This window comes from Mobula hypostoma, chromosome 1 (genome assembly GCF_963921235.1).
Source record: "Mobula hypostoma chromosome 1, sMobHyp1.1, whole genome shotgun sequence".
Lineage (NCBI taxonomy): Eukaryota > Metazoa > Chordata > Chondrichthyes > Myliobatiformes > Myliobatidae > Mobula > Mobula hypostoma.
The window spans coordinates 37,876,011-37,893,795 of NC_086097.1; the positions used below are offsets into that span (position 1 = coordinate 37,876,011).

General features: G+C 38.6%; 1 protein-coding gene across 1 annotated transcript in view; it reads right to left on the minus strand.

Moving 5' to 3' along the window:
- Nucleotides 1-17,785, minus strand: part of lrrc9 (leucine rich repeat containing 9) — a 121,693-nt gene that overhangs the window by 77,239 nt on the left and 26,669 nt on the right. Inside the window, exons 10-13 of the mRNA XM_063061826.1 lie at nt 16,776-16,907; nt 10,961-11,140; nt 9,972-10,089; nt 2,736-2,868 (exon numbers count right to left, since the gene is read on the minus strand). Coding sequence (XP_062917896.1) covers nt 2,736-2,868; nt 9,972-10,089; nt 10,961-11,140; nt 16,776-16,907 — 563 coding nt within the window. The remainder of the gene's footprint in view (nt 1-2,735; nt 2,869-9,971; nt 10,090-10,960; nt 11,141-16,775; nt 16,908-17,785) is intronic.

Here is a 17,785-nt window from a genome sequence, read left to right on the forward strand (position 1 = left end):
GGCACAGCCTCAGAATAAAAGTCAGAAAAAAATTACTTCCTTTTAAAACTGAGAGGAGTGTTTTTTCAGCTAAACAGTGATGAATCTATGGAATTTGTTGCCACAGAACACCGTGCAAGCTAAGTTATTGAGTGAATTTAAGGAAATGATTAATAGGTTCTTGATTGGTAAAGGGGTTAAAGGATACAGGGAGAAAGCGGAAGAATGAGGTTGAGGGAAAAAACAGCCGACTCAATAGGTGGAACGACCCAATTCTGCTCTCATCTCTTATGGTCCTGTGGTCTCTCTGGCTCTTTCAGAAGGCTGTGCCATCTATCAAGATCATGACTGATCTTCTACCTTAGTGCCATTTTGCTTTCCTCATAATGCACTTTCCACATATCTATTTGTTCCCTTAATATCCAGAAATTTATCTATCTCTGTCTTGTCAATGACTTCCATAGCTCAATCATTGATTCACCACCCTCTGAGTAAAGAAATTTCTCTTCAACTCAGTGCTAAAAATGGTCCTGACGAAGGGATCCGGCCCGAAACATCGACTCATCGTTTCCACGGATGCTGCCCGACCTGCTGAGTTCCTCCAGTGTGTTGTGAGTGTTGCTTTGACCCCAGCATCTGTAGATTATTTTATGTTAAAAATGGTATGCCTCTTCTTCTGAGACTGTGAACCTAAGTTTCAAGCTACTCAGCCAGTGGAAACAGCCAGCTGCACCCACATGTTCAAAACTGACAAAATATTTAATGTCCAAGTGTGCCATGACACAACCAACAACTCTGTAACTGTGCAAGATGTTCGTAGAGATATAGAACAGACATGTGTATTCCATGTTTAACTATATCTTTGCTTTGATTGCCACTGTTTTAAAAAATAATCCATATGTCAAACAACAGGAATTCTGCAGATGCTGGAAATTCAAGCAACACACATAAAAGTTGCTGGTGAACGCAGCAGGCCAGGCAGCATCTCTAGGAAGCGGTGCAGTCAACGTTTCAGGCTGAGACCCTTCGTCAGGACTAACTGAAGGAAGAGTGAGTAAGAGGGAGGGGGAGATCCAAAATGATAGGAGAAGACAGGAGGGGGAGGGATCCATATGCCTGTTTCTTTATTCAACTCCTTTGGAAGTACTCGACTGAAAAAAAATGGTAGAGTACTTGGACTAACCAAATTAAGTCCCACTGTCTGCCGAAAAGACTAGATTATTTACACATGGTGTTTTATGTCAATATACAGTTAGATGGTTTTCACCTGCATTTCTGAGTTGAAAAGTCCTGGCGTAAGTGTGTTCCCATCTAAAATGTTAGTTTGAAAATCTATTCAATCTGACTTTCCACCTGTTTGAAGTGAATCCCACTGATTTGAAATTCCAATACAACTATAAAGCCACATTTACTTTTCAAATTGTGCTTGACAACATGTAATGTTATTTAAAATTCTGACTTTGAGACTTAGTGATATTTTGTCAAATGGCAGTCAGAAGGAGGAGGTGGGGGTAAGCTATGGTTCTGTTTGTTCATGCCAAGGAAAGACGGGGGATGTACAATAACATTACAATATAACAAAGCGGAACATTATTAATATCTAAGGACATCTTATTTTTAAGATAAAAACTTTCAGCCAATGTAGTTCAAGAAAGGGTGAGCCTGGTCATCAGCAAGTATTACTGCCAGTTATTACAGAAATTTTGATCTGTTATATAATAAATAAAGACTGGGATAGACTGGAATTAGGGGAGGATGGCAAGTTATGCCTCAGCAGGTTACAGTTGTATTCAGAACAACAATACATGTGGCTCACCTTGTAGAATGAAGCAGTAAACAGAAATGGAGGGATTTTATAGATTTCTAAAATCTCTCAGACTCATGAAAATAAATTTCATTAAAGAGTAAGCAGATTTGTTCTGTTGCTGTTTGTTAAAACCCTAGTCAGGACATCTTCACAACTGATAGCAATGTAATACTTGTCTAGCAGAAGATAGTAAAGGAATACAGTAGGTATGTCAGATGAAATTCATCACTGAAAAGAATGGGGTAACAAATTTTGTTTGGACAAATAAAGAGAGCTATTATGTAATAAATAAAATTAGAAGTTTAAAGATTTTCATGCAAAAATCTTTATAAGCGCAAAAATTAGTAGCTGAACATTTCAATTGTTAAAAACTAGTTCAATATTTGCAAGATATTGTGTCCAATTCTGGTCATTACAAATTTGGATAAATGTGAATGTTTTGCAAAGGATAAAGAAGGCACTTACCAGATTAGATCCAAAGATAATATAACATGGAGAGACTGGAGACATTAAAGTGTTCTCCATAGAACAAAGATGACCAAGGGGAAATTAATTAATGTTTATACATGTAAAGGATTGAGATAGTATAAATGAAAAGGAGTTGTTTCTAAAGATCAGAAACAAAAATATTGATTCATGTGATGGTAAAGGTGATATGAGGAAGAAAACCACTTTTAGAGAATGAGTGGAGTCAAACTCAAAAACAATTGCCAGAAAAGCTAATTGGATGAAAATTAGAAGGAGAGGGCACGAGGGAAAATGCAGCAGTCAGACGAACCACCCTTCACAAGAGTTGATAAAAGCTCAAAAGGTTGAAAGATCTCCAGTTGTGATTCAATTTTTAGTAGACTCCAGTATACCATATTATTCTTGTTTTTCATATTTTGTGAAAACGATACTTAAAAGCATAAGGAAAAATATCAAAATCCTTTACACCAGATTCTCTTACCATATCTGAAAGGTACTGGATCAATTAAGCTAGTATTCCAGGTTTCTGCTTGTTGCTGCAGGTATTCTATTCTGGGCTGTTCACATAAGCTCATACTGTTGCAGAGAGGAACTGCCTCATCACGACCTAGAAACTGTGAAGACATGCAATAACATATGGATTAGTTAAATTCATTGTGTGGTACATTTGTAGTTCCTTGTATTATGAACATATAAGCAACTTTCAGAACAGATGAATTATATTTCTAAATTGGCGATTGTTCCAGAAAACTAAAAGTTAAGGATATTAAGGAGAAAAACATGGCAATATACAAACCATTAATTGTAAAATAGTACTGAAAACTCTGAAAACATCAAAAGTATTTGAGATAAACTTAAAATCTCAATTGCTTGATTAGTTTATTTTACCTGGGGAAATACAAGCAGATGGATGATCAGATATCAAACACGTATGCCCTCCAGTAATTTATCACGAACAAAACAAGGTTGCAGAATACTTGAACAGGCTAAAAACCCAAGTTTCCAGGGACAAATGAACAAAATCCTAGGATACTATAATAAACAAGGGATGAGATTTTGCAACACTCCTAACAATTTGGAGGAATTTAAGTATCAGTCATGTAATTTTGTCAATGATCTATCACGTTATTGGATATTTTTAGTCATGATAGAACAATGATATAAAAAAAGAAAGCACTCATAGAAATAGAAATAAGTCATAGAAATAGACTTCTCTAACTTCCGCTAGGCCCCACCTCCCCCTCGTACCCCATCTGTTACTCTTTTTTATGCACACATTCTTTCTCTCACTCTCCTTTTTCTCCCTCTGTCCCTCTGAATATACCTCTTGCCCATCCTCTGGGTCACCCCCCCCCCGTCTTTCTTCCCGGACCTCCTGTCCCATGATCCTCTCATATCCCCTTCTGCCTATCACCTGTCCAGCTCTCGGCTCCATCCCTCCCCCTCCTGTCTTCTCCTATCATTTTGCATCTCCCCCTCCCCCTCCAGCTTTCAAATCCCTTACTCACTCTTCCTTCAGTTAGTCCTGACGAAGGGTCTCGGCCTGAAACATCGACTGCGCCTCTTCCTATAGATGCTGCCTGGCCTGCTGCGTTCACCATCAACTTTGATGTGTGTTACTCATAGAAATAACCCAGATTCATATGATAAATAACAGCCCCACAACAGATACATGGGGGTGAGATCTTTCAATTTAAATAAATCATTCTCTGGACTACTTTTCAACAGCATCTGATATTAATAGATCTTCATGCATAATTTCTGAGGTCAGGTATAGAAAATATACCTCGAGGTCTTGTTGGAGACAAATAGACCATCCAATTCCATCTAAGCAATCAGATAGCAATGGGCACTTCTTAACGGCTTTGTACTCACTAGAATCTAAAGGAGCAAGAGATGATCTCTGTGAGATATGGACAATTTGAAAGAGTAGTTAGTATGATACAGTTTCCTCAACTGCACAATCAAGAACAAGAAGGCAGAGTCATAGGATAAAGCCTTGACCACTTGGGACAGAGATGATGACGAATTTCTTTATGCAGGAGCTGTAAATGTTAATGGTTCTCTATCCCATAGGGCTATGGATATCCAGTTAAGTATACAGGAAGATGAAATTCATTGATTTTTGGGCATAACAGAATAATGTGATCCAAGAATTCAGCGGGATAGTGTACTTGGGATAGAGGATCAGCTACAATCATACGGAGTAATAAAAGAAGTTCAAAGGAATTGTATTGTCAATTGCTTCTTCCATTTCTCATATTCTTAATTGATATTTACTTGGAATTTGGGATATTTAAATTTATAAATTTGAATTATAATACTTGTATTGTGCCTATATTTGTACTGGCATTTTGCTAGATTTAAAACTGTTGATAGTGGTGAACTAGGCTTACCCAAAAAGCAACACACAAAACCCAGAACTCAGTGAACTCAGAAAATAGACACTTGACAATTCGGATTGAGACCATTCATCAGGACTAGAAAGAAAGAGGGAAGATAGCCATTATACCTAGAAAAATAGCCAGTATAACCAGCAAGAGCTGGTGAGTAACAGGTGGATCCAGGTGAGGGGAGTAATAGGCAGGTGAGAGAAAGGGAGTATTCTCCAATGTGACAGACTGAGAAAAGCTTCATCAAGCACCTTCACTCTGTCTGCTGTACCAGCAGAGATCTCCTAGTGGCCAACCATTTTGATTTCACTTCCCATTCGCACACTGCCATGTCTAGCTACAGCCTCCTCTTATGCCAAGTTTATGCTCATATTCTGCCTTAGTAGTCTCCAACCCAAAGACATGGACATCAATTTCTCCAGCTTCCAGTAATCATCCCCTCTGCCCTGACCACCCCACACCCACCTTAACCTACTACTGGTCCCCATTACCCCATATTTCTCCTCTCCACCCTCTCAATATGCCCATCACTCTCAGTTACCTCCCTCCAGTACCTCCCATGAAACACCTTCCTGTAGTCCACGGTTCAGTTCCCTCCTATCAAATGCCATTTTCTTCAGTCCTTTGTCACTTCCGCTAATCACCTCCCAGCTTCTTGTATCATTTCAACTCTCACCCTCCCTCAGCTGCCTACCATGCCCCTCACCTCGATCTATCCAACAGCTCTTGCACAACCCCTTTCCCCCTTATTTTTATTTTGGGTATCTTCCCTCTTCCTTTCCAGTCCTGATGTGGGGTCTTGACCAAAACATCAACCATCTGTTTCCCTCTACCTGCCTGACCCGCTGAGTTCCTCCAGCTTTATGCGTTTTGCTCCAGACTTCCAGCATTACAATCTTTTCTGTCTCTAATTATGGTAAAACTAGGATTAAGAATTGATTTTTCATGACAGTGAGATCTTAAACTCATTTGTCAAATATTACAGAATCCCTCCAGAATAGTTAATGCAGTCAAATCTTTTCTTTGTACATTCCATTGATCTGTGCTATCCAATTTTATGTGACAGCATGACATTTGTTGGCTGCACATTACCCTTTATGTACCTATGTTGGGTTTTGGGGACCAACATAAGCATGAAACTGCTAGAGTGATGTCCTTGACCTGGCAATTCACCCTTTAGTTTAATACGGTATCCCAAAAGTAGACTGCGTAAAAATGGAGGCATCATGACTTCTGCTGATGTGTTATGCATGAGTACGCATCAGCTGAGAGAAGAAGTGCCTCTGGCTGCTTACAGCTCTGTGCTGATATGTGATGCTGGACAAGTAACATGCATGCACTCAATAGCGCTCTATACTATGCTATTGTCATGAGGCTGCAAGATTTTGTGAATAAAACATGCGAGGGTCATTTTATGTGCCTAACAAAAGCCACAGCCTTTTACTTCCATTACGAACAAATCAAAAGCAGTTGCCTTACACTGACATAATTATGTCAGACACCATTCTCTTAAAGTGAACACAACAACTTTATGATGGTGTTTGTGAATTATGTAGAACAGTTTCTATTATGGACCATTGTTAACCATTACATTACCCGACAAGGCCTCCTTTTCACTCAGCAGAGAAAAAATGAAATATACTCAACTCTATTGGACTAAAAAGTACCTGTACCAGATAAAAGGAAAAATATAGTATGCCAGATAATACAGCTATGAATGTAGTAATAAAACTTGAAGATACTTAACAGATCAGGCAGCATCTGTAGAGAGAGAAAAACAGAGATAATGGTTGTTCAAGAAATAAGGTAACCAAGTGGAGATGATTTGGAGGACATTCATATTACCAGGAAGGAGGTTTGCAGGCTTACAGCCCATTAAGGTGGATAAATCCCCAGGGCCTCACCAACTGTATCCTCTGAGCTTGTGGGAGTCTAGAAAGGAAACTACAAAGCCCTTTGTGGATATAGTTGCTTCATTTTTAGCCACTGGTTAAGTTCCCAAAGCCTGGAAGGTCGCTACTTTAATTGTTTGAAAGGTAGCAAGTATAAGCCAGTAAACTACAGGCTGAATAGCAGTAATGGGAAAGTTACTAGAGGAAATTCTGGGGGACAGGATCTACCAGTATTTGGATAGATAAAGTCTGATTAGGTGCAGTAAGCTTGGCTTTCTGTGTGGAAAGCTGTGCTCAATGAATCTTTTGGAGTTCTTTTAAAGAGGTAACCAAAAGGAAAGATGTGGGTAAAGAAGTAAATGTTGTCTGTTTGGGCTTTAGCAAGGCCTTTAATAAGACCCCATATGGTTGGCCAGTCTGGAAGGTTGGGTCCTGTGAAATCTAAGGAAAGGGTGTTAGGTGGATTCACTGTTGGCTCAGATGTAGGAAGTAGAGGGTGATGGTTGTATCTTAGACTGGAGGCCAGTGATTATTGACATACAGCAAGGGTCAGTTGTTATTCTTCATTTATACAAATGATTTGATTGCAAACACACAAGGCTTACTCCATAAATTTACGGATGACACAAAATTAGCAAGTGTTGATGATCGTCAAGAAGGTTGTCGTAGATGACAGGGAGATCTTGATCAGTTAGGGAAGTGGGCTGAGGAGTGGCAAATGGATTGAATACAGACAAGTATAAGGTGATGCATTTTGGAAAGTCAAACCAGGCAGGGACTTATACTGTGAATGGCACTACAGTATGTAATAAAACAGAGCGATTAAGGAGTACAAGGGCATAGTTTGTTGAAAGTGGTGTAACAGGTAGATGGGGTAGTGAGAAAGGCATTTAGCACACTGACCTTTATAGCTTAGGCATGGAGTATAGGAGCTGCAACATTATGTGCAGTTGTACAAGTCATTGATGAGGCCACATTTGAAGAATAGTGTACAGTTTTGGTCACCCATTTATAGGAAATATGTACTTAAAAACTTGAAAGAGTACAGGAAATATTTATGATAATATTGCCAGGCTAGAGGGCCTGAGATTTAGGGAGTGGTTAGGCAGGCTGGGTTTCTACTCCTTGATGAAGGACAATGAGGGGCGACCTTATAAAAACATTTAAAATTATCATAAGTATAAATAAGGTGGACGATAACTGTCTTTTCCATGTTTTGGGAGACCCAAACAGGGAGCATGGATTTAGGGTGCGAGGAAAAGATTTAAAAGAGACTGAAGAGGAACTTTTTCCATGCAGAGGTTGCTGAGTACATGGAGGGAGCTGTCAGAAGAAGTGTTTGAGGCAGGTAAATTGTATCATTTAAGAAGCATTTGGATAGTAGGGCATAGAAGGGTGGGAAGTTAGAGAGATATAGACCAAATGCAAGAAATTGGAGCTAGCTGGCTGAGAAAGGACTAGTAGGACTGGAGGGTTATTATTTGTACTGTATTGCTCTCTGACTCAAACCAAAACATCAATTCTGTTTCTCTCTCCATAGATGGAGCCATTTATTACCAGCATTTTCTGTTTTAATTTTGAATTCCAGTATCTGCAGTTTTTTTTTGCCTTTAGATTAATGAATTAATGTAGTAAAATGCAGACATTGCAAATTGCCTATAGTGCCAGCCTGGAACAAGCTTGATGCATAAAAATTTAATGGGTATAATGTATAGATGAGTCAGTCACTCAGTCAGTGCCATCCCGAAATCCATGGTTGGCGGCAATGCACCTCCATCTTCTTCGATCTTGTGACAGCACCAAGTACAGCCTCTCCTCCAGTTTGTTCTCACTGGCTGCCTTGGCACCACCTGCCACCACCGCCAAACTCGAGCTCAAGGCCGTGTCGGTCTCCAACTGCAGTCGCTTCTTCGAGCTCGGCCCTTCCTTAGGCGGAGGCCTTGGGCAGGTCCAGGCACACGGTGCGGCGCCCAAGTTCATCAGTCTCTTCTAACTAGGTGCATAGCATACGAATCGTAGATACGTGGTGAGGCTTTAATCTCTTCCACGGAAGATGGCCGTTGGCTCACAAGGAGCTCATCCGCCCTTTGTCAGGTCTTGTTTTTTTCAGTCCTGCTGGGTGTCCTCACATCCTCCTCACCAGACTAAGTCCAGTGGGGGAGCCGGCACAAGTTGCCGACCATTCGACCACGGCCCCCAGCTGAGCGCTGGGCAAATCTCTCCGAGCGTCTGGCACCCGACCGAAAACAATGGATGAGTGGTGAAATTCTAATGATAATTATTGATCTGCTTCAGAAACTAAAGGGTGACTTGGTGTAATGGACAAACACACAAGTTAGTAGCTTGCAATCAGTGATTACAAAAAAAAACTGGTTGATTGTAGAAAAGACCGCCAATACAAGCTTGAGAATGACACAAAGGCAGGAGACACCATAGAAATATAGGTCGAAGCATTAATTTACAGAGAATTATTAATATATGGCCAAAATTACAGAAAAATATATCAATGCAGGAAAACATGAGACGTTTTGTAACTAAAGAGGATAAATCAGATACATTCTAAACAGCGAAACAATGCAGATCCTACACCATCAAACAAAAAGTGTAAAATAGTCATAAATACTGACAGGTTACTGGTCTTTATATGTCAAGAACAGTGCAAAGCCTTAGATAGACTACACCAGGAATCCAAACAGCAATTCTAGGAACCAAATATGAGAACAATAAATGACACTTGAGTTGCTATAATGCTATCCGAACTCAATAAGGCTAAAGTCAAAGAAGAGATTACATGGGGTTCTGATGGAAGGTAATTGGGACCTTGTTTTAAAATGTACTGAGTGGGACCAAGGTTGGTTTTGAGAGGTTAACAGTTGAGAAGAAAGGACAGGCTGACATATATTTGACCTCCTCAACAATCACATTAATGGCTACTTATTGCATAATTTAAATTGCAAGAGGGTTGACATTTATGAGATCAGGGCCAGGAGAGGGTAGAAGATCCAGGTAATACTGCGAGGAGCAATGAGTCATTCCATGCTTGATGAAATTGCATCAGGCACACACGGACAAATTGTAACTACAATTTCTCAGTCAAATTCCTGGACTGATGTGGCTTGATAGACAAATGGTCAATAAACACATTCCACTCCAGAGATAAAAAATTCCAAAAATGTAATGCTGATAAAAATAGTGCTGTGTATCCAAATTTTGAGGTCAGCATGTTTCAGATAATCATGAGGATATCAAAATAGTGTTAAACAGAAAGAATAGAGTAAAAATAACCACATAAAACCACCTTCAAATGACAAACTAACCATTTGGCCCGAAAGTCTTTCTGGGATGCAATTCCCTTATGAGCAAGCATTCATCTGCAAGTTGTAGTGAACTGACATTTTAGTGACCCATTTAATTTAGTGAAATATTACATACTTTATACACTTCTGCTTTTTTGAAGCCATCCTCCAGAATACATAGAATTTCGTTCTCTCCAGTGGATATTTCTGGATCAAATACATAAAACAGGTATTCCAGCATCTTCTTGTAGTTTCTAAATAAAAGCAGAAATTTTGATTTCAGGCCAGAAATGATTTAACTGATAGAACAGGATCATTCTGCACAATACAGAAAACATATACCAAACACTATTATGCCTGTTACCTAACAGTCACTAAATTGGGTCTTTCTAATTTAATTATATCAGCTTCTGTCTGGAAGTTAAGTATTTTGGGTATTCTTAAAATATTCATTGTGAAGCTTTCTTCCTTTCCAGTAGTTACCACTTTACAAGTCATACCAAAAGACTTCCTGCAGTGAACTAAAAATGTAAGAGAAGCAAACAGCATGAAAAGAAGGGAGAAAAGAAAAAAAGCAAATGAAAAAGAAAGTGTGGCACAGCAGAATGTAGCAAAAAAGAGAGAAGTAGTAATGAGTAAAAAATGATGACAGATAAGACAGCCCTTCTGTAGTTTGATATTAGAAAAGAAAAAGGAGATTCACTTTCAGTAAAGATTGTTACTTATTCTGTTCTAAAGAAATGTTTATTGTCATAAATTCTGTGAAATTAGGGCATCAAATATATTTGCAATGTAAGAAAAACTATAAGGCAGCAGAGGAATTCATTTTAATTTAGGACTATTAATTTATTAATCAAAATGAATAGTAAGCATTCTTGTTTTTCTATATTACAAATTGCAACAGTTAATCAAAGTTACTTAATTGTTCGTAGGATGCTTTAAGGTGGTCTTTTTTCTTTCAATATTTTTATTGAGATGGTCTGAGAGTATAAATGGCACAATACAAATACAATTTCTTTCTTAAAGGTCTTACAACACAATTTGTTGCATTGTTCTCAAAACCGAACTGTTTTCATTATAAGTAAGAAGATACTCAAATTGGAACACATGAATTAAATAACTCACTCTGATTTATATGACGATCCTTCTTTGCTCAAAATGGAAAGGACCTTTTCTTCATATTTCAGCCTTAGAATTCGATTATGAACTCTGATTATACGATTTATTTTTAACCCTGTCACTCCAAGTCTTTTGAAATCCCATGCACAGAATCGTGATAGGATTACGTCATAGCAAGAGGTGAACCTGTCATAAGGAGGAATAATTGATTCATTTATAACTAAATTCCTTGAATGAGTTACGGATCCACGTTTCCTCATGAAGACTGCAAATAGTTTTAAAACTGTGCGACAATAATGATGACCTTAACCATGCAATACAAAACTATCTTAAATCTTAATTTTAAATGAAGTTTTTGAAAATCTAGGAAAAATAAAATTCTTCTCTGCTCTAAATATGAGAACCTTCCCTGAGTTATCATAAATAATACATATACATATCTGCATCACAAACTTCGCTCCAATCAATCCATAACTATATCACCAAAGTGGTTTTCATTTTGTGCTAAGCATCCACTGAGTTTCACAAAGTATTCAGAACTTCACACACTGTTCTCACTATCTCTACCTCTTTCTGCAATTTAAAGCATGTTTGTTGTTTCACATTTCTAGCTTCCCTGAAGGGTCATTGACATAAAGCATTCATTCTTTTTTTTTCCTCCATGGACCTGCAGATCCACCAAACACTTAAGGACATTTCTTTAGATTCTTTTTCTCTTTGTGGAAATTGAATATAATTTGGGATTGTCAACTCCCATATATCAGTTTCACCCCTGGATTGATATTTTTGCTTCTTTTCACTTCTTGTCACCTTGACATTCCATCATCTATTCCTGGGCCCTACTGTTGCTTCCAGCAATCTATGCAATGCTCTCAGTCCAGCTTCATTATTTTCACTTCTCTCGAGTCTTCTCTTCCACAGAATTAACTAGTTTTTGTCCATGCTCCTAAATTACAGTTCACAAAGTCATTGAGATCCAAATTCTTTAATTAAATTTGAACAATTCCTTGATGCTCACCTTCTGGTTCCTTTCTCTCTTCTGTCATTACCGTTTAGAAAATTTTAAGTATGGATGGAAAATAAGTTGTCGACTTGATTGGAAAAAGCTCTGATGATCTTGGAGGATAACTTAAGGAATTTCCAGCCATATGTGGAATCCATAGAAAGGGTGCTGAGGAGATTTACAAGGATGTTGCCTGGATTGGGGAGCATGCCTTATGAAAACAGTTTGAGTGAACTCAGCCTTTTCTCCTTGGAGCGACGGAGGATGAGGGGTGACTTGATAGAGGTGTACAACATGATGAGAGGCATTGATCGTGTGGATAGTCAGAGGATTTTCCCCAGGGCTGAATTGGCTAGAGCATGGTGAGTGCATGGAATGGGCTGCCGGTGGCGGTGGTGGAGGCAGAGACGATAGGGTCTTTTAAGAGACTCCTGGATGGCTACATGGAGCTTAGAAAAATAGAGGGCTATGAGTAAAGCCTACGTAGTTCCAAGGTAGGGACATGTTTGGCACAGCTTTGTGGGCTGAAGGGCCTGTATTGTGCTGTATGTTTTCTATGTTTCTATGTTTCTATATGCAAGCTTGGAGAATGAAAGCAAAGGTCAGCCTTGAAGACCGACTCCACTGAGCACATTAATGTTTACCTGCACAGAATGGGTACCTAACACAATCCTAATTGGACCTAATTTCTTACGCTCGTTTAGGTTGGGTTGCGCAATTACAAGTCGGCAGGTTTTGGTTGAATTCATATTAACCATATTGGCTCCAATTTTAATTCAAAACCCAACCAGATCTCTATTTTAAACGCAGCAGGCCAGGCAGCATCTGTAGGAAGAGGTGCAGTCGACGTTTCAGGCCGATGAAGGGTCTCGGCCTGAAACGTCGACTGCACCTCTTCCTACAGATGCTGCCTGGCCTGCTGTGTTCACCAGCAACTTTGATGTGTGTTGCTTGAATTTCCAGCATCTGCAGAATTCCTCTTGTTTTTCTCTATTTTAAACACTGGTTTGGTCTCTCTTATTACTGTCACTTAATATTGCATTCTTCGTCATCCCTTCAGGATTTGGAAACTCTCTTTTCTTGTCTATCTAGGTGATCAGTATTACTTCAGGAAATTTGGGAGGCTACATTTGCTCATAATCACTCGTGGCTTCATAAGCCTGCAAAAAGTTCAGACTAACTTTCACCATAGGATCTAGTTAAAAATCACCTTTGTAAAATATGGAGATTAACTTTAATCAGCAACTGCTGACTGGAACTGGTACAAGCCACTCACAGAATTGGGTTTGATAGTGCACTGAAGCAATAAATCATAGCTAGCACAGGTTGGTTGCTAATAAGAAGTCTGTATGAATTTTGGGTTAGATAGGTGGAGATTAATAATTTTCAGTTTTTTAAAATTGGGGTGGGTATATCATTAAAGTCTCAAGAATCTTAAGGATGGGACATGAAGAATGATTTTCAAGGACCTGAATTTCCTTTTAGAATGGCAGATTTTTCATATTTTCCTGAATTTTGTTTTCTGTTTTTACAAAGAAAATGGCAATAGCAGAACAGAATAGGAAAATTCCCATGGCCTCAACATGTATGATCCTGCTATAATTCCTGTTCAGAAAACTGCCACTTTTCTGAGTTTAGTTGAAAAACAAGGCATTGTCACTAGCAATACAACAGCCTACCTTGATGAAGTGTAGCAAACACACTTTCACATTTACATGAGTGGTTAGCAAATTCAAACAAACTTGCATAGTTTTATCTATTGCTGATAAAGTGGCAGTAGCAATATAAGAAGGAGCCTCGCACACAAAATTGCTTAAGGAACTCAGCAGGCCAGGCAGCATTTGATGTGCACTGATGTAGTCCTGATGTACACTTTTTAGCAAGAGCTGCAACTGGAGAAGTTGCTGCCAAAACAGCTTCATTCAGAATTTGTAAATTGAAAATTGATGGGGAGAGGAGGGTGTAGTGGGAGAGATACAGAAAATTAGAACTGCATTTTCTTATGTGACTCCATTGCTGAGTGATCTTACTTGGTACAAGAATGCTCTATTAATGCAAAAGGGAAAAAAATCGGCTTTGCTCTGGACAACAGCCGTGGAATCATTAGTCATTATCATAAGTCAAAAAAATTCAATAGCTTGTATATCCTTAGAAGTTTCAACCAGAAGACTTCTGAAGAACTGGGCCAAGCCAAGGAGAAAGGAACTAGCAAGTAGAAGATTCCTCTCCTCCATCACATCACAACAGAAAAGTGTCAGCAGTTGCAAAGGAGGTTCCTCATAAGATGCAAGCACTACCTTTGGGGCCTTAGCAAGGAGTTATGGCTGGTGCAATTTGCAGAACTTGGAAGTGTTTTCAACATTAGAGAAAAGACTAATGAAAGACTCTAAAACTGTTCTGATACCAAGTCAGCTAGTCAATAACCATCATGGTAAAATAGGGCAATGCCAGAACGCTGTGAAATGATCTCCTTTTAGCTCGCTCATTGCTTCGGGATCTTACTAAGACCACCAAAGATTTAATTGTAAAGAATAAATATGAAAAGGGGGGGATTTTTAGTTCTGTTAAACTGAAACTTGATTTCGCAATATTGTATTTCACACTTTGTTTGCATTCAGGTTATGCCTTCAGCAAAAATGCAAAATGCATGCTGAACTAAAACTGAATGAAATTTCAGTCCCAAGATGCTGTGGAGGAACTCAGTGTCAGTGCTCAGCTTTTCAAACAGGTGATAAACTGGAAAGGAAATTTGGGAGAATTTATATATTCAAACACAAGCATTTCTTCAATACTGCAATATCAGCAAAAAGTTTCAAGCCGAATTATAGATGGCTCTGGTGTTGCTGGATCTGTCTTCAACGGGTGTTTGCAAATGTATCACAGAAAAACTCGTTAACAACTAACTCCTTGATGCTGAAAAGCTCAAACCTGTTTCACCAAAGTATCTTTGTTGAGCTCATGACTGGACATCAAACATGCCTATAACGAACAATGCATGGTATGTAGCAAGCAAACAGAACAAGGATAGTATGTACAATTAAAAGGGAAGGTTACATCAATCAAATTACCATGGGTGTTATTTTTGGATTGTAAATAATGAGGACTCATGAAAGATGAGACAACTTAGGAGGAGGTACAGACCGAATTGAACAAGTACCTTCGAAATCATTCAGATAAGAATTAGGAAGAATAAGAGCTGCTAGCAAGAGATCTGCTAACAGGATTGACCACCAGAAGGGGTGAGCGAAGTACCACAAGCTACGGTTAGGAGTGAAAAGCAGTGTAAAGTACTGGATGCAGACTTCATTTAATAGTATGACAGGTTATAGCATTTCACATTACATAATCTCTAGTTATTTCATACAGTATGTATTGTTATAGTTCCCAAATTTAAATAACTCATGGTGCATGGACAGGTTTTAATAAACTTTTAAAAAGAGTTCCTGCTTCTGCTAGTCTGTGAGACCTGACTGGCTTCCCCATAGATGGGTTCAAGCTGAAGGACAAATATATGTGAAACTATCGACAGTATGCATATTTCTCATGGCTCTCCAACATCTCCAATGAAATACCACAACCAGGCACATCTTCCCCTCCTGTTTCTGCTTTCTGCACGAACTGTCCTTGTCGTGACCCCCTTTTCAGCTCGACCTTCTCCACTGATCCAACTCCATGCTAAGTGTTACACTATCCCTATCATCTCCTCTCTCACCACCATTCAGGGCCCCAAACATTCCTTCCAGATGAGGCAGCACATCACATATGAATCCATAGGTGTCATTTATTACATCTCTACATCGATGAGACTTCACTCCATCTGCTATAGAATTTTAATTCCACTTCCATTCCCACACTTACATGTCTATCCAGAGCCTCCTCTATTGCCACACTGAGGCTGGACGCAGATTAGAGGAATATCTCATATTCTGTCTTGGTAGTTTCTGACTTGATGGCATCCACATCATTTTCTGTAACTATTCCCCGCTGTTCAACCCCTCCTCCTTTTGATTTTCCCTTATCATCACCCCCTTCTTATTGACCTGCTCTACCCTCACAACCTGCAATCACCCACACCTTCCTCCCTCTGGTTCCCCACCTGCTTCCTTTTATTTCACAGTTGACTGTCCTCTCCTATCAGATTCTATCTTCCTCGACCCTTTACTTCTTCCACCTATCATCTCCAAGTTTCTCACATCATTCCCATTTCCCTACCTTTCCTCTCTCACTCAGACTCACCGATCACCTGCCAGTTTGTGCTCCTTTCCAACATTCTATATTGCTACCTCCTCTCTTTGTTTCTGGTTCTGATGAAATGCTTTGGCCCAAAACTTCCACTGTTCATTTTGATGCATGGCTGCAGCCCACTCTGCATTTTATGCAGCATTTTATGCATGTTACTCTTGTAAAGATAATCCATTATGATTGCAGAAATTTGTTGATTTTGTTGCATCTGATCTCCAGTTCACCTCTGACTTCTATATTTCAACGTGCAGGCATGAAATTCAGAGACTCACAGACCTGAGAAAAGGACAGAACTGGAGGCTTTCTATAGATTCTCCAGCCAAAAGTAAATACAATTTAATTGTCTTGTGATACAAGTGACATTATGGCTGATCTAGAATGCATTACAAGTGAAATTATATCTTAATAAATGTGAAATAATTGCTGGTAAAATGTAACGAATTATTTTTGATAGGAGTAGCATATATTTACCCAAGGTTGCAGACTTTATTGTTTTAGTTGTTACTATCCCAAGTAATATTTTAAAAGTAAGGAATTGAAGACTTATAGCAATGTATTTTGAAACTATCACCATACCACACGTCAGAGGGTGTGCCTTCTTCAAAACGAATATTCCCCACCGTTTCCAGTTCAATGAATAGAAACAGAATACTCAAATTTAAAAACTCAGTTATTGACTTTACTTCCATCTCATAGCCCATTTCAGTTCTGTGAAGAGAAAAGACAAATTTAATGATTGTTTTAAAGATGATAAATGTTACAATAGTATATTATTATGTACTTTGCACATATACACACACACACACACACACACACACACACTTGAGATAAATGCTTGAATTTATCCACATCAAAATGTTATGTCTGTATAAATATAGTACAGTATATGTTGCAGGAACTGTTCAAACATTAAGTTTGCCCAGATGCAATTTGCAGTTCTTTCAAATAATTAGGTCCCAGAGCTATTTATTCACTATTTATTCTAATCACTTATAATACACATCAACCATTCTATTTTAAAAAACCACAGCAAGCCTATTACTATATCATTTTTACATTATAAAACAGATCAATTCATCAACTATTACAAGAAGAAAAGTAAAATCAAATTCAGTGGGTAGGCAGGCTAGAGAGAAATTGTTAATAAAAGTTCAAATGGAAGATTGGAGGAAGGACAGGAGGGTATGAGGGAAAGGCGGGAAGGTTGGGAATAAAGATGGAAAATAGAAGAAAGGTTAGGGAGATGGAGATTAGAAATCAAGCATGTAAAGAGGAGGGAGGGTTTTACAAAGGAGCAGAGATGAGCCAATTCTCTATGTTATCCTCAGAAGAATAGTGGTGAAATATCAACTAAGATGAAGCAACATGGTTCTGGACACCAAAACAATGTGCATTCAATTGTCAGATGATTCCTGGTTAATTTTAAAGGGGTGTGGGAGTTGTACACAAACAAAATATACAAGCTTGATCTTCAAAAAAAGGTAGAGAAAGAATAAGAGATATAAAAATGAAGAAAAAAAATAGAAAAAGACACTTCCATATAGAAAGAAAGAAAAGGACATATTTTAAAAGCCAAATAAAGATTA